The sequence below is a fragment of the Vanessa tameamea genome, chromosome 15 (assembly GCF_037043105.1).
Source record: "Vanessa tameamea isolate UH-Manoa-2023 chromosome 15, ilVanTame1 primary haplotype, whole genome shotgun sequence".
Classification (NCBI taxonomy): Eukaryota; Metazoa; Arthropoda; class Insecta; order Lepidoptera; family Nymphalidae; genus Vanessa; species Vanessa tameamea.
The window spans coordinates 4,285,587-4,309,699 of NC_087323.1; the positions used below are offsets into that span (position 1 = coordinate 4,285,587).

The 24,113-nt window shown below is 39.1% G+C and overlaps 1 protein-coding gene across 11 annotated transcripts in view; it reads left to right on the forward strand.

Annotated features, from left to right (window-relative positions):
- Beta-spec (beta Spectrin) overlaps window positions 1-23,892 on the forward strand; it is a 49,998-nt gene extending 26,106 nt beyond the window's left edge. For 3 of the 11 annotated variants that reach the window (XM_026638173.2, XM_026638174.2, XM_064217074.1), the window contains exons 3-40: window positions 1,476-1,627; window positions 2,329-2,502; window positions 2,753-3,041; window positions 3,848-4,019; window positions 4,270-4,398; window positions 4,732-4,944; window positions 5,127-5,324; window positions 5,605-5,734; window positions 5,824-5,973; window positions 6,188-6,327; window positions 6,569-6,693; window positions 7,064-7,194; window positions 7,355-7,500; window positions 7,600-7,723; window positions 7,833-8,083; window positions 8,262-8,421; window positions 8,548-8,686; window positions 8,823-9,004; window positions 9,315-9,429; window positions 9,549-9,673; window positions 9,755-9,945; window positions 10,047-11,209; window positions 11,551-11,812; window positions 12,594-12,798; window positions 12,996-13,190; window positions 13,316-13,495; window positions 13,568-13,812; window positions 13,889-14,112; window positions 14,279-14,475; window positions 14,741-15,499; window positions 15,817-15,964; window positions 16,883-16,945; window positions 18,306-18,425; window positions 19,147-19,290; window positions 20,491-20,584; window positions 20,706-20,885; window positions 21,315-21,485; window positions 22,501-23,892. In XM_026638173.2, the coding sequence (XP_026493958.1) occupies window positions 1,476-1,627; window positions 2,329-2,502; window positions 2,753-3,041; window positions 3,848-4,019; window positions 4,270-4,398; window positions 4,732-4,944; window positions 5,127-5,324; window positions 5,605-5,734; window positions 5,824-5,973; window positions 6,188-6,327; window positions 6,569-6,693; window positions 7,064-7,194; window positions 7,355-7,500; window positions 7,600-7,723; window positions 7,833-8,083; window positions 8,262-8,421; window positions 8,548-8,686; window positions 8,823-9,004; window positions 9,315-9,429; window positions 9,549-9,673; window positions 9,755-9,945; window positions 10,047-11,209; window positions 11,551-11,812; window positions 12,594-12,798; window positions 12,996-13,190; window positions 13,316-13,495; window positions 13,568-13,812; window positions 13,889-14,112; window positions 14,279-14,475; window positions 14,741-15,499; window positions 15,817-15,964; window positions 16,883-16,945; window positions 18,306-18,425; window positions 19,147-19,290; window positions 20,491-20,584; window positions 20,706-20,885; window positions 21,315-21,485; window positions 22,501-22,504 (7,790 nt within the window). In that variant the 3' untranslated portion in view covers window positions 22,505-23,892. Of the gene's footprint in view, window positions 1-574; window positions 690-1,475; window positions 1,628-2,328; window positions 2,503-2,752; window positions 3,042-3,847; window positions 4,020-4,269; window positions 4,399-4,731; window positions 4,945-5,126; window positions 5,325-5,604; window positions 5,735-5,823; window positions 5,974-6,187; window positions 6,328-6,568; window positions 6,694-7,063; window positions 7,195-7,354; window positions 7,501-7,599; window positions 7,724-7,832; window positions 8,084-8,261; window positions 8,422-8,547; window positions 8,687-8,822; window positions 9,005-9,314; window positions 9,430-9,548; window positions 9,674-9,754; window positions 9,946-10,046; window positions 11,210-11,550; window positions 11,813-12,593; window positions 12,799-12,995; window positions 13,191-13,315; window positions 13,496-13,567; window positions 13,813-13,888; window positions 14,113-14,278; window positions 14,476-14,740; window positions 15,500-15,816; window positions 15,965-16,882; window positions 16,946-18,305; window positions 18,426-19,146; window positions 19,291-20,490; window positions 20,585-20,705; window positions 20,886-21,314; window positions 21,486-22,500 lie in introns of those variants that run through there. The other 8 variants (XM_064217075.1, XM_026638177.2, XM_026638176.2 and 5 more) reach the window with 8 other exon arrangements.
- Window positions 23,893-24,113: the final 221 nt, after the last annotated feature.

The following is a 24,113-nucleotide window of genomic DNA, read 5'->3' on the forward strand; positions in this document are numbered from 1 at the left end:
TGATTTGTTGAAGGCTTAAAGATATCAGACCGAGTTACGGGAGTACATTACGTTAAAATATATTTGTAATACATGATAATGGGAAAACGACGTTGAATTATAATTATACTCGCCTATACATGCTTATCATGACATTGCAATAACCACTGCTTCCGTTTTCCCTACAATGAAGGGATTATTAACAATTGGCACATCATTCGTAAATAGTTCCATCTTCAAAATCACGAACTATTCAGTAGTTTTATCTGTAACTCATACAGTTATCTGATACGGTCATAGCTTAGATACATTTGGTGTATATCATCGACTAGTGATCACGGTGAAATGTCTGTGACTAACCGGCTTATACCACGATACCTCGATATAATTTGTAACGAGGAATCAAAAGTGTATTCAAATTTAAAGACGTGAATTTAAATCGTGAAATAAAATAATATTCAGAACAAGATTAGTTCATTAAACCTAACCGAGTGTTGTCGACATCTGGAACGTGCGTATCGAATATCCTTGTCCAGTGACCAGTTGAATTTTGTCGCTCTAATTCTTCCCGTTCTTTCGTCGAACGCCTCAGTCAATCGGTGTTGCTGATATGACATCGACGGAGTGTTATGATCTCATAAGACGTGGAGTCGATATTGAAGTGCCCGGCTTGGAACTTTACTACGACAAAGTTGTGTGCGAGCTCAGAGGTTGGTAACATGTGATCGTAGTTGCAAAGGGTAGTGCAGTTACTTTTTCTTATTTATTTTTTTTTAAATAAGAATTATGTTCGCGTTTAATGTGTCAAGTGTATTCTGTGTGTGTTAGCGGCAATCATAAGGAAAATAATTACTATTAAATTTTATGTAATAAATCCAGTTAAAATTATTGCCTATTGTTTTGTTAAAAAGAGTTATTTGACAGATTTTAATTTAATGTAATGTGTTAATATAAGAAAAAAATATTACGTAATCTGCGTTCAATTAATTTATATAATTTAATAATATCGACTTTCACAAATTAGAGTATTGACGCACTTTTGAATAACCTCGGTTTCCGCTCTAAAGCGTATGGTAATACGATCTGCTTCTCGTGTTACCTGTATTATTTACTGATGCCGATATCTAAGCACTATGACTTATTGCAATGGATCAGCCTCACGAGGGCGGACGGTCCAGGACCAAGTCGCGGAGGGTGCCTCGCCCCGGTCGCCCCCACTGGCGGCTTATGTGTTAACAATCATTGTTTTCTTAATACTTGTCCGTACATATGAAATGATCGTCTATTATGTATATTTCTATTTCAACATCGAAGGTCTTGTAGTTTTTATCAAATCACTGGCGTTAATTATAATTTAAAACGAAAGTGATAATCTTAATGTATTCTCGACAAAGTTGATTGTATTAAAAAAATAAAATGTTATCTTGAAATGTATCAAACTCAGTGCAATTATGAAATAGACGTGTAATTTATTATAAAATATGTTATTATTTCAGACGAACGAGAAAGTGTACAAAAGAAAACTTTCCAAAAATGGGTGAATTCACACCTGGTGCGTGTGGGGTGCCGCATCAATGATCTTAACGTGGACATGAGAGATGGAAAGATGCTTATCAAGCTGCTGGAAGTACTTTCCGGAGAGAGATTGGTTAGTATATTAAGTAGTGATTTTCCTTTTTACACGTAGTTTTTTTTAATATTCATATGTACCTACACTTTATATCGCTGGAAAACTGTTACATATTTCCCCTACATTAAGTGAAGTGGTATGTTGGAGACGCCGGTGTTCAGGACGCCTAGTGCGCCCCGGTACACCGGAATTGCCATTATAAAACCAGCGGTACCCTCTCCGTCTCTTCTTCGTCACGGGATTGCTTTCGCATGCTTCCGTGACGCCCCGACATATTTACCTATCTAAACTGACAAATAATGATTATCCATCCATAATTAATATCAGGATCTTATCCGACAATAGCCAGTGAATTTGCTTTTATACCACCCATTTATATGAGTAAATTAAAAGCGCGTGGGATTCAAGATATACATTTCTGCGTCAGGAATGTTTGTCAAAAACTTTACGTACATTGCACACATAATAAACGATGAAGTTTTACTCTCATCGCTCTTGCAGTTTCACTAATGAGTAATCACTGACCAATTAGAATAACGCCAAGCACTAATGCCTTATAATATAATAATAAACCAGTTGAGAATATTAAAGTCAAATCGGTGTAGAATAATGTAATTAAAGTTTCATGTGGTTTCAAGGAACATTTATTGTACATACCTATGCAGAAATAAACAATGTAATTTATATTGTGTAACAGACCACGATATATTTCTTTACAGCCTCGACCAACAAAAGGCAAAATGCGTATACATTGCCTCGAGAACGTTGACAAAGCCTTACAATTCCTGCGCGAGCAACGCGTGCATCTCGAGAACATGGGCTCGCATGATATCGTCGACGGTAACGCCAGACTCAACCTGGGTCTCATCTGGACTATCATCCTCCGTTTCCAGGTTTGTTGATATTGTGGATTTATCTAATGTATACCTTTGAATCTACATCCCATAACGTTGAAGCTACGGCGGAGCGCGGGACTAAATAGTAGATAGTTAAGTTATTTAAATAGTAGTTTTAGACTTAATTTGATTTGTAAAATACTCAAATCTAAAGATTACTCCCTTATTTGTATTAAATATTTTGTTTTAAAATATCTCATTATGTAACATTATGATATGAGTTTTCATTTACTTCTAATATTTTAAGATTCAAGATATTACTATTGAAGAAACAGATAATAAAGAGACGAAGTCCGCTAAGGACGCATTGCTATTATGGTGTCAAATGAAAACTGCCGGCTACAACAACGTGAATGTACGCAACTTCACGACATCCTGGCGCGACGGGTTGGCGTTCAACGCCATCATACATAAACATAGACCAGATCTCATACAGTTTGAGAAATTACACAGAAGCAATCATATTCATAATCTAAACAATGCTTTCAATGTGGCTGAGGAGAAACTCGGTCTTACCAAATTGCTGGATGCTGAAGGTTAGTTGAGATGCTCCATGATGCCAATTTAAATTAACGTTACTTTTATTTTATTGAGTCTTTTTCTGATAAATTTTTGGAAATTCTCAGTACTAGCCAGTTGGGCTATATTTATATTTGCACTCTTACGGCTTCACTCTCCGGTCGAATTGCCGTCCCACCGGTTAGTGGCTAGTATTGTCACTGTCCGTTATAGGTTGGAAGGAACGTCATCATTAGTTTTCTTACAGCATAGAAGCTCATGTCACTTTCCCTAATACAGTAATTTTGCATTATTTTCATTTATGCGTAGAGACATTTCGTGACACCTTAGCGAAAGGCACAAATAAATCATTGTTTCTCTTGTATATGATATGTTCGTCACGGCCTAGTCGTTATTGGAAAACTATTCTAGTCTCAACTAAATCTAGAACAAAACAAATTAGTGCCGGTCAGTTTTGATTTAGCGTTATGGATTTCGTATTACTTGATTTCATATCTCAACTAATTTAAATGTTACAACAACAGTTTTTAGTTATCATCAAAAAAATAGTTATTGTTATATGTATATTGTTGTATAATGTTTTTTAAATGTTTATAAATATGGACTATCTGACTTATTCGGTGGAACAAGTAATAAAAACATTGGACTTGAAGATCGTAAGATCCATTATTATTTATCTGATAGTCAAGTAACTATTAAGTTACGTACTATTATATTCTAAGCAATAAAACTAACGTCCATTAGGATATGTGTTTCGTTTTAAATAATCAAGTTCTTGATTGGAGAGTACGTCAAACATTTTAATTATATTCTTATTTTACAGATATCGCAGTTGAGCATCCAGATGAGAGATCGATCATCACATATGTGGTCACATACTATCATTACTTCAGCAAGATGAAGCAAGAGACAGTTCAGGGTAAGAGGATCGGCAAAGTGGTCGGAATCGCTATGGAGAACGAGAAAATGATGCAGGAGTACGAGTCACTCACCAGGTAATTGATCAACACTTTCTTCACGTGTTTCTTATCTATCTTTGGTAATCGTAAAGTGTTCTGATTATATATTTATGAATTAATTTCGTAAAGTTCCTTATCACAAAGTTACGTTAAAATCTTAAAACAGCCAGCAAAGTCAACAACATTGTTATAATTTAATTTAACCAATGAAAAGCACATTAGCTAATTTTAAATGTTACTATTTTTATAATATCTTGTATTTTTATTGAATCTCGTCTTGTTTCAGTGATCTTCTGCAATGGATCGAGCGCACCATCGAAGCTCTGGGTGACAGAACTTTCGCTAACTCGTTGGAGGGAGTGCGTCAACAGCTCATACAGTTCGCTAACTACCGCACTGTTGAAAAACCTCCTAAGTATGATCATTTATTTATTTTATTTATTTATTTATTTTTGAATTTATTTTATTGAGAACCATCAGCAGTCACTACACTTACACATGTAATGATAAAAACATATTTAGACTTACTATAAAGTGCGGGACTCTTTAAGACGGTCACAAAATGCATTTTAAGGTAGACTATACATATATATATTTACTAAACTATATTATAACTATATTACTAAAACACTAGGGATTAACTACATTTCATTCCGGAAATAAAACAATAGTGCAATTATTTCATCAATATGTGTAATTTAATTAGTTATGTAATTAATTTGATATCTATATGTTGCTATTTTTTTAGATTCGTTGAGAAAGGTAACCTAGAAGTCTTGCTATTCACTCTGCAATCTCGCATGCGTGCGGCTAACCAGAAGCCCTACACGCCTCGTGAGGGTCGCATGATCCACGATATCAACCGTGCCTGGGAGCGCCTCGAGAAGGCCGAGCACGAGCGGGAGTTGGCCTTGAGGGAGGAGCTTATTAGGCAGGAGAAGCTGGAACAGCTTGCTGCCAGGTGAGTTTGATATTATTATATTAGTATTATAATCTTAAATATGGAAAATAGTTTAAAATATGTGTAAAACAACTACAATTACAAAAGGCATGATTTAAGAAGTTAAGTCTACAATTTATTATCAATGTTCTCTTTGACTAAGTTTGGAATTGCACTTTGGTAACATTTTTATTTACTTTTAGATTCAACCGTAAAGCTCAGATGCGTGAGACTTGGCTCTCTGAAAACCAGAGGCTCGTCAGTCAAGACAACTTCGGCTTCGATCTCGCTGCCGTGGAAGCGGCCGCTAAGAAACATGAGGCTATTGAAACCGACATCTTCGCTTACGAGGAGCGAGTGCAGGCTGTGGTGGCCGTATGCTCCGAGTTACAGGCTGAGCGGTGAGTGGAGAAGATTTTGATTTCATTTAAGTTTGTTGTTAAAAAGAGATTTAAGAAAAATTAAAAAATATACATAATTGCATTAATTCATGTGAAGATTCTCATATAGTTTTTAATTTGAATATCAATTTATGTTAATATGTCATACACAGAAGTCTGTCAAAGCAATTTAATTAAAAAAATATGAATTTAAATTCTGACCGAAATGTATACAAGTAAACGACACAAGTTATTCGCCATAAATGTGTATTTAATTTCTGGAATACTATTCGCGGCGCAGGTACCACGACATGGAGCGCGTGTGCGCGCGGCGCGACAACGTGCTGCGCCTGTGGGCCTACCTGCTGGAGCTGCTGCGCGCGCGCCGCGCCCGCCTCGAGCTGTCGCTGCAGCTGCAGCAGAACTTCCAGGTGCGGTACTCGCATCGCGTGTCTGTAAACGAATCTCAATACTGTATGGATGTGAACTTGCACAAATTTATTTATTTTGTACTTGACAGGAAATGCTCTACATTTTGGACTCCATGGAGGAAATCAAAATGCGTCTGCTGACGGACGACTACGGTAAACATCTGATGGGTGTCGAAGATTTGCTTCAAAAGCATGCTCTTGTCGAGGCCGACATCAACGTACTCGGAGAGCGCGTTAAGGTTGTTACCGTATATTATTATATAAAAGCAAATTATTTACATGACACGCTTACTTGGAAAGTTTGTTTATAGTACGTATACGTTTTAGTGAAAACAATACAGTGAAAACAATACTAAAATTTAGAAATATAACTAAATAAATTTATAACACAGCAATGATCGTTCAATAATGCAATTCTTAACACACGTGAACAATTCATCATGTCATCTGCAGGTGGTAGTGGGACAGTCACAGCGGTTCCTGGAGCAGGAGGAGGGCGGCTACCGGCCCTGCGACCCCGCCATCACCGTGGAGCGCATCCAGCAGCTCGAGAACGCTTACGCCGAGCTCGTCCATCTCGCCGTCGAGCGCAGGTATTGGTTGTACAGATTATTGTCTCCAAATGATGATTTGAATCTGTCTTATGTTAGTCTCTGAACATTAAAAGTAATGCATAAACTTTAGCTACCATGGGAACTTGACTATTTTATAATATAACAATATATCAGAACTAAATGTTATTTCTTGTATTATATATTTTATATACTTAATAGTTTTTACACTGCTTGTTCCTTTCGTAAAATAAATATATTAATGTAATATTTTACCTACTAGAAAGCGCCTCGAAGATAGCCGCAAACTATGGCAGTTCTACTGGGATATGGCCGATGAAGAGAACTGGATCAAGGAGAAGGAACAGATCGTGTCTGTTGACGACATCGGCCATGATCTTACTACAGGTTGGTTAAGAAGTAGATTCTGTGTAAATTATATAAAAAATATTAAAGAATTTGTGTCAAATCGAATTCAAAATTCAAAGTTTTAAACAAAATATTAAAAATAATTACTTAATAATGTGCCAAAAAACTTTTTAACTAAACTCAAATACGCAAGGATGATGAACATAAAATTATACTTAGATACTTTAGATACATATTATTTTCAATTTTTTTTTGCACCTCTATCATATAAATGTTGCACCTCATGCAACTTTTATGTAGCAAAATTGAAATTTTTAGTTTTAAGTTTGGGTGCAATAAAGAGTTAATAAATAAATAAATGGACTGAGCTTTAAATGAATTCTAACGTAAATAATCCGTTGTGTCGCAGTGTACCTATTGATCTCGAAGCACAAGGCGCTGGAGGCGGACGTGCTCGCGCACGAGCCGCAGCTCATGAGCGTCGCGGCCGTCGGAGACGAGCTCATCTCTCAGGGTCACTTCGGTGCCGACAGGATACAGGTGGGTAAACAAATTCACATGTAGTGACTACAGAACGTTAATATGCAACTCGTGTACGTGATTCTTTACGTACTTATATATATACAAATATTTCAAATATGTTTTATTTGTGTCCACAAATGATTTACCTTAAAAATATCAATTGAAATGTGTTTTGCAGGAACGTCTCCGTGATATTCTATCCCAGTGGAACCATCTTCTCGACGTGGTGTCTCTCCGAAAGAACAGACTCGATGCGGCGGTGCGCTATCACCAGCTATTCGCGGACGCGGATGACATCGACAACTGGATGTTGGACACACTAAGGTATGCTTAAAATTTATTATTTTATGTTTTAAATGTATGATGTTGTTTTCGATCAAATAAGTTTTATATACTTAATCAATTTTGATTGTATCGTTACAGACTTGTATCATCAGAGGATACCGGTGTGGACGAGGCGCAAGTGCAAAGCTTGCTGAAGAAGCACAAGGATGTCACCGACGAACTCAAGCACTACGCTAATGTCATACAGCAGCTCAAACAACAGGTAAAATTCAAATAATGCAGTAAGGTTTGCGATTGAACTCATTATTGAAAGAGGACGATATATATTTCATATGACACAATAAGTTAATATTGATAATACGCTGACACAGGCGAGCGAGCTGAGCCCCGAGGACGCCAACAGCGGCGAGGTGCGCGAGCGGCTGGCCGCCATCGACGCGCGCCACGGGGAGCTGGCCGAGCTGGCGCGCCTGCGCAAGCAGCGCCTGCTCGACGCGCTGTCGCTGTGCAAGCTGCTGGCCGAGGCCGACGCCGCCGACCAGTGGATCGCGGAGAAGGACCGCATGCTCGACACCATGCTGCCGCCCAAGGACATCGACGACGTCGAGATCATGAAGCACCGGTGAGGCCGCCGACGTGTGCTCGGCGTTGGAATATGAATATAATATTGTTATTTTAACGATATAAATGCTTTGACTCATTAAAGCATATCTATTAAAAATTACTTCTTTAAAAAATATAATATCGATGTATTCTCTCCTTAAATGAGCAGTGCTAATTGATTTTCGTTTGTGCTTCAGCTACGACGGTTTCGATAAGGAAATGAACGCGAACGCGTCTCGCGTGGCCGTCGTGAACCAACTGGCGCGACAGCTCATTCACGTGGAGCACCCGCAGGCGCCCGCCATCCAGGAACGGCAGGCCGCGCTCAACCAGGCCTGGAGCTCGCTCCGAGAGAAGGTACTCACTGCGCTTGTACAATAAAATCAGCAATATACATTATATAATTTAAAAAAATACATTGTTATGTCAAATGGTATTTTTTATCAATTTGTTATCGGACATTGTAATGAAAAAATGTTTTAGGCGGAAGGAAAGAAAGACGACCTTAAATCAGCTCAAGGCGTCCAGACATTCTATATCGAGTGTCGAGAGACCGTGTCCTGGATCGAAGACAAGAAGCGAATCCTTCAACAGACCGACAACCTGGAAATGGATCTCAATGGTAAGATTTAGTTGATATATCTTTTTAAATGTTATGAGCTTACTATGTAAGCCAACCAATAAACCAACATTGTAAATTTTTTGGATTTACACTATTGACAATACATTTTATTACTTTTTTCTTTCTATTCCTTAAGGTGTGATGACATTACAACGTCGCCTGTCCGGCATGGAGCGAGACCTGGCCGCCATCCAGGCGCGCATCACGTCGCTGGAGAACGAGGCCAGCGCCATCGAAGACGAACATCCCGACGAAGCGCGGCTCATCCGAGACCGCATACACACCATCACGGACAACTGGGACCAGCTCACGCAGATGGTTAATCTTTGTATAAATAACTAAAAGTCTTTTCCTAGGACACTATTCGATTACATGTGTGACGGCAGGAGGCATAGGATGTATCACCACCTGCAAAGTACCGAAACCCTATCTCTATTGGTACCCTATTAATAGTAAAACTAGCATTATATTTGTCACAGGCGCTGATAATATTATAAAAAAAGAAACTTAGATCTTTCTATACAAGTAAAAACAAAAGCTACCGCCTAAATTCTCTGCGATATTACTTACATGATATACGTGGAATAAATTGATCCATTGAAACATATTTTTGCTTTTTTGACACTAGCTCAAAGAGCGCGACGCAAAGTTGGAAGAGGCTGGCGATTTACATCGGTTCTTACGCTCCGTCGACCACTTCCAAGCTTGGCTCACCAAAACCCAGACCGATGTCGCTTCCGAAGGTAAAGTCTTAGATGATATACTACATTTTTTGGGATTAATGTGCAGTTATTATAAATACTATTATTAAATCTTTCAATCAAATTGTTCTAATTTATGAAATACTTTATTCTGTTATCAGATATACCCGGAAGCCTCCCAGAAGCAGAGAAGTTGTTATCTCAGCACCAGACTATCAAGGAAGAAATCGATAACTATAAGGATGAATATGCTAAGATGATGGAATATGGAGAAAAGATTACTGCTGTAAGCTCAATTTCCTATACATATTTGTATGCATATATGTTTATTTGATAATAAAAATATTTGCTTTTTTTCCTTGAGCAGGACCCTTCGACCCAAGACGACCCCCAGTACATGTTCCTGCGCGAGCGTTTGAAGGCGCTGCGAGAGGGCTGGGCTGAGCTGCAGCAGATGTGGGAGAACAGACAACAGCTGCTGACACAGAGCCTCGAGCTTCAGCTGCTGCAGCGAGACGCGCGCCAAGCGGAGGTGTTGCTGGCTCACCAGGAGCACAGGTCAGAGGATAAGATACAAATATTTTCATATATTCGTATATTGTGTGATATGGTCTAAACATATATAATTAAAAAATATTTTATTTTTATTTAACTAACAGATTAGCCAAGGCTGAACCACCTGCGAATCTAGAACAGGCCGAAAACACCATCAAGGAACATGAAGCCTTCCTTACTACCATGGAAGCCAATGATGATAAAATCAACTCTGTTGTTCAATTCGCTAACCGCCTCGTCGAAGAACGACACTTTGATGCTGATAAAATCCAACGTAAGGCTGAGAGTATACGGGCAAGACGAGACTCCAATCGTGATAAGGCACTACAGCAGATGGAAAAACTGCAGGATCAATTACAGCTTCACCAATTCCTTCAAGATTGTGATGAACTCGGAGAGTGGGTACAAGAAAAGAATGTAACAGCTCAAGACGACACCTACCGCTCAGCCAAGACAATTCACTCGAAATGGACTCGCCATCAAGCATTCGAAGCGGAAATCGCAGCCAACAAGGAACGTCTATTTGCGGTACAGAACGCGGCTGAGGAACTTATGAAACAAAAACCAGAATTCGTAGAAGTTATTTCTCCTAAGATGCATGAACTTCAAGATCAATTTGAAAACCTCCAAACAACGACTAAAGAAAAGGGTGAGCGTCTATTCGACGCAAACCGTGAGGTTCTCCTTCACCAGACTTGTGACGACATTGATTCATGGATGAATGAGCTCGAGAAACAAATCGAAAACACAGACACTGGCACTGATCTGGCATCTGTCAATATTCTTATGCAGAAGCAACAGATGATCGAGACTCAGATGGCGGTAAAGGCTAAGCAGGTTACCGAACTCGAAACTCAAGCGGAATACCTGCAAAAAACCGTTCCTGATAAGATGGAGGAGATTAAGGAAAAGAAAAAGTCTGTGGAGCAACGTTTCGAGCAGCTCAAAGCACCCCTTTTGGATCGCCAACGACACCTTGCGAAGAAGAAGGAGGCGTTCCAATTCCGCCGAGATGTAGAGGATGAGAAGCTATGGATACACGAAAAAATGCCTCTGGCAACCAGCACCGATTACGGAAATTCATTATTTAATGTTCAGATGCTTCAAAAGAAGAACCAATCATTAAAGACGGAGACCGATAACCACGAGCCAAGAATATTGACAGTTATTTCCAACGGGCAGAAGTTGATTGACGAGGGACATGAGGATGCGCCCGAATTCAAAAACCTTATTGAAGAACTCACTGCGAGGTGGCGAGAACTTAAGGGTGAGTTTTAATTCGTTTGTAAGTATATTTAACATGACAGGTAAAAAAATGGTTACTTAAGGGTGTAATAAACCATTTTATACGACGAGTTTTTATATTATAAAAAAAATCGTGTCTTCGATGTTTATTGTTGAGGAGATTCTTCTGGAGCTAATCTAGGTTGTAGAATCAAGTCATGCTTAACATAAAATTGCTTTGACATCTGTACAGAACCAATGTGTAAAGTTTCATCTCCATAGTAAGAGGAAGACGTTCTAATTCATCTTGCAAGATTTGACTTTATCCAAAAACATGGCTAATTAAATAAAAGTTTGTAAAAATAATATTTACTTATTTATCAGATGCCATCGATCAACGTAAGGACAACCTGGCCCAATGGGAGAAGGCTCAGCAATATCTATTCGATGCGAATGAAGCCGAAGCGTGGATGAGTGAACAAGAACTTTATATGATGGTGGAGGATCGTGGCAAGGATGAGATCTCCGCACAGAACCTGATGAAGAAACACGAGATTCTGGAGCAGGCAGTAGATGATTACGCACAGACTATCAGGCAGTTAGGAGAGACTGTTCGTCAACTGACCAGTGAAGAACATCCTTTGAGGTTAGTGTTAAATGGAAGTATTTTAAGTAGTAGTAATCGCATTATATAAGATATTATCATTACATAGTATAAAACAAAGTATATGTAGTATGCTTAGATCTTTAAAATTATACAACGGATTTTGATGAGTATTTTTTTTAAAACATAGATTCAAGAGGAAAGTTTATATGTATAATACATGCAAGATATAGTAGGGAAACACTGATAATTGTAGAGGTTTCTAAAGTGATGTCGTAACTAAACACAGTTTTTTGCGCTTACATTGCAAACGCTGGCTGAACCCTACAATATATTTCAAAATAATGTACTACAGTATTGTACACCTTAAAAAGTTCTTTAAAAAAGTTTGCCATGCTATATGTATGTCTATCTCTTAGGGATAACCCACAATAACCATATTTTATCCGTTACTTTTTATGAGAAATAATAGCTTATTTTATGCAATACAGCATTAATCCTTATCCAATTAAGTACATTGTGCATTTAATATAGATCAATATGGCCCTTTACAGCATGTAATTTAAATTAATATTTTCGAAGATATTACAGATTTTAAACAGTTTGTATTGTCTCATGACAAAAAAGCTGTGAACGTTGTAAGACATTCTGTAGTATATTTAGTATCAGCATTACACCCGTACGAATCCGGAGCTGGTCGCTAGTGTTATATAAAAAAAGACCGGAGAAAAAAAGAGAAAAATAAACCTTTTTTTTAACCTTTTTTATATAATTTATATTTTGCGTATGACGAATGATGTATATATTTAAAATGATTTCACAGTGAGCAGATTTCCGTTAAGCAATCACAAGTGGACAAATTGTACGCCGGTCTGAAGGACTTGGCTGGAGAAAGACGTGCCAAGCTGGACGAGGCGCTGCGCCTATTCCAACTGTCGCGTGAGGTGGACGACCTGGAGCAATGGATCACCGAGCGGGAACTCGTCGCCAGTTCGCAAGAATTGGGGCAGGACTACGACCATGTCACGGTAACAAAACACTGTCATTTTCAATGGAACAGAATAGTAATGGAATCAATTACGTATTTTTTCTAGCATTAATAATGTCTATAGATTCGACAGATTATTATAGAAATAATAAACAGTGACTCGAATATTGGCATCTACTCAAACGCCAGTTTCATGAAATGATCAAGTAAGACACATGTATACCTTATGCTGTGCAGCTTCTATGGGAGAGATTCAAGGAGTTCGCTCGCGAGACTCAGTCGGTGGGATCGGAGCGCGTGGCCACCGCGGAGCGCATCGCCGACCAGATGATCGCCATGGGACACTCCGACAACGCGACCATCGCGCAGTGGAAGGAGGGCCTGCGCGAGACCTGGCAGGATCTGCTCGAGCTCATCGACACCAGGACGCAGGTACGGCTCGTCGGAAAAACGATTGTCTTTTATTATTAAAAAATATTTATTATTTAGAAAAAAATATAATTTTTGAATACATAACATTTCGACGCAGTATGAGACGCTAATGCATTTTTCTGTAGATGCTGGCGGCATCTCGCGAGCTGCACAAGTACTTCCACGACTGCAAGGACACGCTGCAGCGCGTGAACGAGAAGGCTCGCGGCGTGAGCGAGGAGCTCGGCCGCGACGCCATCAGCGTCGGAGCGCTGCAGCGCAAGCACCACAACTTCATGCAGGACCTCAGCACGCTCCAGCAGCAGGTACGTCATACATTTTCCAAAGAAAATATATAATCCTAAAAAATGTACGTCGATAACCGACCCCGGGCGCAGGTGGAGGCCATCAGCAGCGAGTGCGGGCGGCTGGGCGCGTCGTACGCGGGCGACAAGGCGGCGGAGATCACGCGGCGCGAGGGCGAGGTGTCGGAGGCGTGGCGCGCGCTGCAGGCCGTGTGCGCCGCGCGCCGCGACAAGCTGGAGGACGCCGACCAGCTGTACCGCTTCCTGAGCCAGGTGCGCGACCTCACGCTGTGGATGGACGACGTCGTGCGCTCCATGAACACCGGCGAGAAGCCGCGGTGAGTCCACTGCCCCTCCGCGCCCTATCTCCTAGTGACCGAAAGCTACGCTCGCTTCGAACGCTTCCGATTGCAGCGACGTGAGCGGCGTCGAGCTCCTGATGAACAACCACCAGTCGCTGAAGGCGGAGATCGAAACGCGCGAGGACAAGTTCACGGCGTGCATCGGGCTGGGTCGCGAGCTGCTCGCGCGGCAGCACTACGCGTCGCCCGACATCCGCGACAAGCTGCTGCAGCTCACCAACCAGCGCAACGCTCTGCTGCGCCGCTGGGAGGAGCGCTGGGAGAACTTGCAGCTCAGTGAGTGACATATTTAGTTATCAATACCTCTATCTTGTGTACTGAATGTCAATCTTGTACACTTAACGTTATTATACCTCCATTTTTTATTAATTCATGCAAAACCTGGTGTTTAATTTGACCGATGATCTTCACTATAAGCATAATGTGATATCTTCCCACACAGTCCTGGAGGTCTATCAGTTCGCCCGCGATGCGGCCGTGGCGGAGGCTTGGCTCATAGCGCAGGAGCCCTACCTCATGTCGCAGGAGCTCGGACACACAATCGACGAGGTGGAGAGCCTCATCAAGAAACACGAGGCCTTTGAGAAGTCGGCCGCCGCGCAGGAGGACCGCTTCAGCGCGCTGCAGAGGCTCACCACGGTCAGTGTGGATATGGCTTGCTGTGGTGTTGGGCACTATCGATTTTCACGATTCTGTACAAATAATCATTTCATTGATAATTATGACATTAATCTTAATTTAACATATTTTTTATTTGATCTTGTAGCTAGAATTGATACTAATTTTTAGTAAGGGCTTTTGTAAAATGTTTTTCTTCATTAGTGCTCTTTACTTTAATCGCTTGTTGTAATTTTCTCAGTAGTTGTATGTTTGGTTTCTTTATAATCTTTTTCTTTACTACTAGCTTGAACTGAATGCAGCAACACTATGGCCTACCGCACAACCTTGGGATAAATGTGATGAATCATCCTTTGTTTTCCAATTCCCACCTCCTAAACGAGAAAAACCATCACTTAAAATCGCAACTGAAACTACTCGACCAGTTGGAGAAGTGGTATACGACATCATAAACACAAACGACAGATTCAAATTACCCGAAAAGTTTAACAAAAGGAACTTAAACATAAATTACTCCCAAAAACCGGCAACTAAAAACGATTCTTACCTTTGGTCGGTCGTAACGAACAATAGCTTATCTACGATTTCCGAAACGAGTAGTCCTCCAATGTCTCCTCATAGAGGGCCTTTATCACCCGAAATATATAGTTCAATTTTCTTTGAATATACTTCAGAGAACGATAGGTCCAATGAGAAATTGTCGTCAATAGACTTTATGTTATGGGAAAGATTGTCCTATCAGCACGTCTATCCAAACGTATCTTTGCTAAGACCAGCAAGAAGCCAAAGTGAGTCATCCTCTAAATCCGGTAGTATAAAAGGTTTAATGAAAAGATTGTCGTGGAGAAAGAAGTCCATAGACAGCGACCAGAAAGCTGACGTAGCCGTGTTATCTCTACCTGGACTAACGAGCAATATGAGAGCCGTCAATGACTTAGGCAAAGAAGTAAAAATTATTCCCCTCTCCTCTTCCCTCTTATTGTTGTCCCAAACACGCAGTTTATTGTTTCCGGAGGGTGCATGGTACTATAACTACTTGGATAGTGTAAGTGTGGAGTTGGTATATCGCATGAGCTTTGTATGTGTATATATATATGTATATATATATATTATTTAACATATATTAAATAAATATTGCATGATTTTTATAATATTTTTTTAAAGTTTGACATTAACAAAATAAGTTTACTTTGCTTAAAGTAATCGCATGGTAATATAACTGTACTATGTATTTGATTTGAATGCAACAACTCGTGACTACCCAAACTCAGCTCGGCATTAACACGAACGGCCTTCAACCGTCGCTACCGAACTCGAGTCGGCCCCTTTTCCAAAACGTAACTCCTCGCGGTCTCGTTGCAGTTCGAAGTGAAGGAGATGAAGCGGCGCCAGGAGGCGGCCGAGGCGGCGGAGCGCGAGAGGCAGGAGCGCGAGGCGGCCGAGGCGGCGGCGGCGGCGGCGGCACAGGACGCCGTCGACCGCGCCGCCTCGCCCGAGCCGCAGCCGCCAGGTGAGTCGCGCCGCGCCCCGCGCCCCCGCGCCCTCGCGCCCCGGCGATGGCTCTTCGAATTGCGATACACACTACGACTTGATGGCCTAAAGTTGGGCTCACGAAAACATTCGAACGTTAATAGTGGTTAAATGATAACCGGTAAACTTAGATGGCGCCTATCGTACGAAGATGATTTGTAGGATAAATGTATACGCCGTATTTAAATATGTGCGTAGTGTTTTGAATTTATGATAGTTGCCGATGATTCGACATTGTCTGTTTTACCTCAATATAATCTCAAATTCGAAGACTCATCGCCGTCGAATAAGTATATTTCCTATATTTTTTTTGTGAAAACATATATCGATAATACGTTAGTCGATTGATTTAGTATTTTGGTATTTAATATAAATAGGATATAAATGAATTTTAAAAATTCCTTATTTAACGATCATGGAAAACACAACTTTTTCGAAAATTAACCTCACTTCGACTCACGGATTGCAATGTAAGCACGCATGTGTACCTTCTAGCACTATAATTGAAACAAACTTTCGAAATGATAAAATAATATTTCTACTAATTTTCACCAAACTGGTGGAATGCTGCTTGCAATTTGCAATATCAAATAACAAGACTCTAAATATATTAATTAAAGTAAAAAAAAAATTTTAAAGACTTAGCACATTCGCACTGCGATACGGCTTAAAGTCTTACGGCGTCGCTTGCCGCTTTCCATGTGAAATTACCCTGTTTGTATCGCTTACTCGATCCGCGAAAGAATGTTGCATTTTATACCATAAAAACATAGTTGACTTATAGACGAAGGATCAATATTGACCTTCGTTCGACCTTTTCTTTCGCGGGCCGAGTTTCGCGTGTGAGACAAAAGGGACGTTACTTACCGATGTGTTGTCCACACATGCACACGCGTAGTCGTAAGGAGAACATCCACTAAAGCGGCTGAGAAGGCCCAAGAGCGACCGCATTCCCAGCCAGGTAATCAGAGCGCTTTATATAAACCTACCGATGTAAAAAGATACCCAGCTATACGCATGTGCTTAAACATCGTAGTAATAAAGTGGGTGTCTTAATTTGGACGGGTTACACTGCGCTCTTAACTAGTAACGCCACGGGGTAGATTGTTTTTATTATTATTTTGTTTAGAAGCTTTAAAAGGCTATAAACCTTGTATTAGATCGGATTTACTTTTTAGGCTCTATTAGATAAGGCTAAGCACAATTTCCTTACTGTTGCACCTTTTCTGTATTCACGACACTTTTTCATCTTCTAGGTGAAGGTTTTTGTATCATTAATCATTTGTATTTGTTCAGTATTTCCGATTTTTACAGTTGTTACAAAATATTTACACAAACATATTAGATTATTGACACGAAACTTAAGAAATTATTTCGAGGCTTAAATAAATTATTTCCTAAATATTTTGTAACATTAAACTTTATACCTATTTTATCACGCTATTTTAAATAACAAATAAATATATTATTATAATATCATTTATAAAAAAAATAAAATAATCGAACGACAATATCAGGTTTAGAACGGTCTAAATAAATTTCAAATTAAATTGTATTCGTTCACTATGGAGCTATATTTATCTCTTTTGACTAGACCTGTTTTTGTTGCAAGAAAGTATACCCAATCACATAAACCGAAATGAATATGAAATACATGTATTTTTTTTATATAATATCATTCGCTAATCACGGTGATGGTTTGATACTTCTCATTCTCACATCTTCGTCCTATTTAAAACAATTTTAGTAAAAAAAAAATCTGCTATAAATTTATACTGTGTTCTTCTCTTTCAATGATGCCGTCTCCATAGAAGGTAGGTATTACTTACCGCTTGCGCATAAGCCTGACTCGCTACACTTGTATGCATGCTTTGCTTTTTTCCGTAGCTCGCTTCTAACGAAATATATGCATGCATTTATTATATTTCAATGCAACGAAGTTTAATTGTGTTTACTCAGTTATTTTTACAATCTTTCAAATTTTATCTTTTTAATATAACCAATGGACATTTTTATTTTATATACTTAGAGTCTAAGGGAGAGTTTAATTGAGATTCCGATAATTCAGATAATAATTAGGTAGGACTTAACAATCAAGTGCATATTACGTAGTATGCATGATTTTGTGTTTTACATAAAACCAAATTGCATATGCGTGTATTATTTTTTATTTAAATTTAATGTTAAAGGAAAAAATATTTTGAATTTTTCACATTAGTTACATAAATACACACGTAAGCAATCCGTAGCATGCGTAACTGAGCATGTACGCACGTAGCGTGTAGAGTAGACGTAACTAGCACGTAGATGTACGCATGCAGAGGCGCCTAGCCCCGACCCCGTCCCCGCCCCCGCCCCCGCCCCCGCGGACGGCCCGCAGCAGGACACGCCCCGCCCTTCCTCGTCGAAACAGACACCAGCTAAACCCGCACGCCTCTCCAGTGAGTATGACACGTAATGGTAACTGTAGCGGGTGTGAAGTTGATTCGAATACGTGTCGCAACTAACGTCACGACGATAAACTTAATACAAAAATATGAAATTCCAATTTCTGATAGACTTTTTTTTGTATAGAATATTTTATATGTGATATAAGCCCTATGCACATACTATATACCTTAATTTAGAAACAGCGAAACAACTTTAACACCGTGCTATTAATAAAATTACATAGATTAATATAACATTAGAGAAACTTCGACTAGTATTAATTATTTGTATTCATTCTACTAACGACGCGCAGTGTATGTATATAGTGCATGGTTTCTAATTCTAACATTTGTGTTTTCTGGTGTTTAAATTGTTAAGTGTTTTTTTTTGTGATATATACCTACAACAATTAGCATGATAATGCTTTTGTTTATTTGCTGCGACGCAATTTTGTTTTTATGTTGCTTTGAATATTTTTCTTTTTTTGCCCCTTTCCCCTACCCGAACCTTATTCAACGTCTTTTCCTGGATTTATCTTATTTCTTCTTTAATCTTACTATCAAACATAAAATTCCAACCTCAATATAAACGTTTTTGGTACATCTTTAACCCACTATGTGCACAAATTTCCAATTCATTTCGCACACGAAACATAAAAACGACTCTTCGTACTATCACACAAATCCTGTATCCTCCCACCCGCCTACGTATCCCAAACCACACGTCGAACAGCGGCCGGATCGAGCTCGACTCCCGTAACGCCGTCCACCTCTGGTAAGGTGAAGTCGCGGTCTCGAAGCAAGTCGCCCTTCCGCAGTTTCCGCTGGCGCACTGCAAAGAAGCTGCTCACCGGCGCGCACCACAGCGACGATGAAGGTACCCACGGTAGCGGTTAGGGGTGGATGGATTTGCGTTACTATGTAACATCAGGTCAAATGACTATGTCGTTAATAGAAAGTTCACACGTCTTAATTTCTTATCGATATGTAACATGACAATTGTATCTTCAGTACACTGAAAAGACACCAAAAGGTTATCACAGTTATTCTCTTCGTATACCAGGTTTTAAGATACAATGTTTTCTATTTTATTTGAATTCGTAATTATTCACTTCAAAACACAAAACGAGACTACTTCATTTTATATACTGTTTTTAAATTATAACATAAATTGTCAACGGCCGATTTTTAAAAGGTTGCCAAACGTTTAAATAAAGATAATTGGAGAAAACGAAGATGATTGAAATAAAAATTTATATGAGTAATATTTATTAGAATTTGCAATCAAATTCGGTTTTTATTAATAAATATTAAATTAAGGAAACCAAGCATATGACTTAGTTAAAAATAAAGATTTTATTATTGGACAAATATAATATATTTATAAGATATTTTATCTTATTGATTGATTGGTTGGCCCACCTGAAAGCCCCTAAGCAAGCAACACAGCTACCCTCCCCCCCCTATTGAATTTAATTAATTGACAAATACATAGTAAAATAAGGTAATCGAAGATAAAATGCTAATTTGCTAATGTTTATGCATTGCTCTGGTTTATATTACACGTTTGTACGAACCGAACTAAATTAATTCTGATTTAAAAGAAAAGCTGGATTATTGAATGTATCCATCCACTTCTGTACTCTACCGAATGATTGTGTACGTCCGCGAAGAATGCTTTGAGTGTGCTGTTGTGTTTGTGAGCGCATGGTCTTCGAAGTTTTTACATTTATTTTTGAGTGTGTAATGCAATAAATTGTTATTATCTAGCAGACTTTCATTGATTTAGCTTTGAGCGTTTAGTATCAAATCTATCACTAGTGATTATTACGATTAGAAATATATCCGATTAATTTATAGATGTGTACCTTTAGACTTTGTTCTTTTTTATCGATGCCATGTTTGTATTTCAGTTTTTACAATCACATGTTTTCAAATAAAATACATTTTGTAGAAAATTGTGATGAATGTATTTTAATAGATGAAGTTCAACGTAGTTATCTTTATCTATTCTTATTCTTTCTAGTATTTTTTTATTGAAGATGTATGTAATATTAATGAGTATTGTGTGATACAGAGGGCGCGAGTCCCGCCGGGGAAGATGAAGGTGTGGAGGGCACGTTAGTTCGTAAACACGAATGGGAGTCTGCAGCTAAACGAGCTTCCAATAGGTAAGGCGTTTGTGTTTAGTGTGATACAAATGTCACATGTACATACTTTAAACGTATTAAATATTTTTTCCATATAACTAAACCACTTTAAGACCGACTATATAACTATATCTTCTTACAGATCATGGGACAAAGTATACGTAGTTGCGAAGGATGGACGCATGTCGTTCTACAAAGACCAGAAGGCGTATAAGTCGGCGCCCGAGCAGTACTGGCGCGGGGAGACCCCGCTCGATCTGAACGGAGCCGTCGTCGAAGTCGCCGCCAACTACACCAAGAAGAAGCACGTCTTCCGTCTCAGGTATCGAAAGCGTATACTCTTAATAAGTTTGACAACGTTGTGCGGAATCTCGAACTCAATTTGGTCGAATCAAAATAATTGTAGCCCTTTTAACTCTATTGTTAAAAAAAGAGATATCAATATTTAAAAAAGCTTTTTCAAATATTAGGTATTCCATCATGCTGGATTTAGAATGTCGTCACACAGTTAACCGTGCATTGTCATCCAAACTAAACGTGTACCTACTTATATTGCAAGTTTAATAAAAGCTTGTAAAATATTGTATTTTTTAAAATTTGATCAATTTGATTGATGAAAGGGGGATTCTCGAAACTTCGACCGGCGGGGCTCAGCATCCGCAAAATCGTGGGTGCCAAACGACTAATACGGGCTCCAGATTTCCAGATAATACATACCGTGTTATATAACCGTTCCGGTGCGCGTGCGCAGGCTGAGCAACGGCGCGGAGTTCCTGCTGCAGGCGCACGACGAGGCGGAGATGGGCCAGTGGCTGGAGGCGCTGCGCGCGCGCGCCGCCGCGCCCGCGCCGCGCTCGCACACGCTGCCCGCGCACCACGCCGCCGAGCCCAAGCGCCGCTCCTTCTTCACGCTCAAGAAGAAGTCAGTGCGCGCCCTCACCTACCTATACTCGCCCTAGCCGCTCCGCCCGGTCGCCCGGGCTGCCGGCCTGCCGCTAAGGAAAATCCTTGTCCGTAGAGATTCGAACATTAGTTACCGGAGTTGAAACGATGTGCTCGGTACTTATTTGTTATTTAAATATCGAGTCGGCAGCCCTGAGTGATGTCGCTTTTCGATGTGTTATATCAGATAAGAGAAGGCATGAATGATCGTATCGATAACTCGAGTGAAAAAATATTGCGCAGTATTTTATTTACATCGTGATAAATTACCTATTTGTATTATTATTATTAATATATTTTAGTAAAAATGCCCGATTATCAATTAATGTAATGATTATTTTTGAAAGATAAAATTGTATATACGGAATACCGATAGGTATTTTATTATCTTCGCTCGAACGTGTCGGTGTTCATTCGCTTTTTGCTTTAGCTTTATGCCTTACAATTTTCGACGAGCGCGGCCGAAGCGATATTAATATTTGGTCGTAGACGTTTTATGTACTCTTGTGACTGGTTCTTGGGTATAATTCGTTACTTCCTACTTAATAGGTATATTTTATAATAATATTCAGAGAGCTAAGTTTTTTGACGGATTGTCGTGATTTATCTAAAGATCACAATTAAAATTTATTATTACTATCTTGTTACTTTGGGAAGTAACGAATGCGAAATGAGTAATATGGGTGCGGTCTGTTGTATGAAATATTGTATACCGATCGCATGCGAAGTGTACTATGTTGAGAAGTACATTTTATGAGTTCTATCTGTATACAATGGTTTTACAATAGCTTTTGTAAAGTGACCATTTAAATTATTTTGAATACCCTTAGAATACTCTAATTTCTTTGTATGTAGATGGTTAAATTTTTCAAGGTAATTAAATAATTGAAACACGATGAATTGCTAATGCTATTTTACTAATCCGTACGTCTGACTAATCTTTATGATGGTCATATTTTAAAGTTAGAAAACTTATTAACCGTTCTCCTCCACAGTTAAGCGGCGAGGGACCCTCGGACAGCCGCTCGTAACGCCCGCATCACGTTTCTCATTACGCACGCCGCGTCCCCGGCCCCCGAGCCCGGCCGTGCCCGGCCCGTGTCCGGTCGCGCTCCGGCACGCCGCGGGGCCGGACCGGACGCCGCATATTTCTCACGACGCTTGCTACCGTAAGCTTTGCTAATGATGAAATTGTGTCGAGCGGCCGCACTGACGACTGTCAACTGTTTGTTATTATTTTGTTGCGTACAAAAAAAAAACGTTATTTAAGACTGTTCGATATTTGAGTGTTTGAATTGTTCGCCTTCGTCTGATATTGTATTTATTGGTCGGCCGCAGCCGAGCCGAGCCGAGCGAGTAAAGATATATTTTTATCCGAGTATGATACGATCCCACCCCGACGTGTAATTGTTGTATCTTGTAACGATTATAAATTTAATACATTTTATTAAATTCTAAATGCGACGATATTTATGAATAGATGACTTTTAGTGTTTATCTCAGATGGAAAAAATATATATTATTTATTTATATACGTATATCATATATGTAATTGATAAATTATAGTGTAAATTCATTTGAACTAGAAATGTATGACGTTCGTTTGAACCGAAAATTAAACTATCTTAGATGTTTTATTAGACTACTGATGACGACCAAGCAAAGATCAAAAAGGAATTCTAATCGCATTTGATAATAGACGAGATATGTATATGATTGTAACCGCATTTACAACACATAGTTAATTTACCCAGTTGATGTCGTTTTATTCATTGACTTCGCTACAACGGAGCGACGATACAACCGACCTCCCGTGTAACGAGAGCTACGTAACTCAATTAGAATTAATTTTCATTGTGAAGTGTCTTCGAACTTCGACGTCGCTGTCGGTTGACAAGTGCCGCTTTTAAAAAAATAAATTTATATCAAATATTTCTTAATAGATCCTTGGTAATGTTAAGAGGTGCGTAGTCTAGGTGGTAGCGGGTACAGGGAGTACCGCGGCAGCGATATTGAAGTGTGTCTTTATGATAATACGAGTTGTAAGTATGCTTTATGCCTCATATCGTGCTTTTAAGAGATAATGTCTTTATATTATTACATATTAATTTAATGATTATTTTACTGCCAACATTTCACAAATTTGTTATTTAACTTATAACGTACGTTTGAATTCACCCTTATTAGATGTTACGATCACACATTTTTAGTTCTGTTTTTGTCTTATGATTATTGTATAGATTGCGCGTGAGTCGGTGTGAGTGTCGAACATGTAATTCTGCGCCTGCGCCTCTTGTCACACTACCGCGTGTATAACTATGTTTAAATATTTTATTTCAAAATTTTACTTTTTTGAGGAAAATATAATAAATGATGTTTTCAAATAATTTTGTTATTCAATTACCTTTACCTTAATACCTAATAATGATATTAAAACTTAATATCCGGGCACTCGAAATATTTAGAGAATTAGATACGAGAGATATTCCTTCTCGTGATAAGAGATAAATTCGTCACGTATCAAGATAAATACTTTCTCATCCTAGTTTCGACGGTTCGAACCATTTGAAGTAGTCAAAGTTATTGTTAAAAAGTACATTGAATAAAT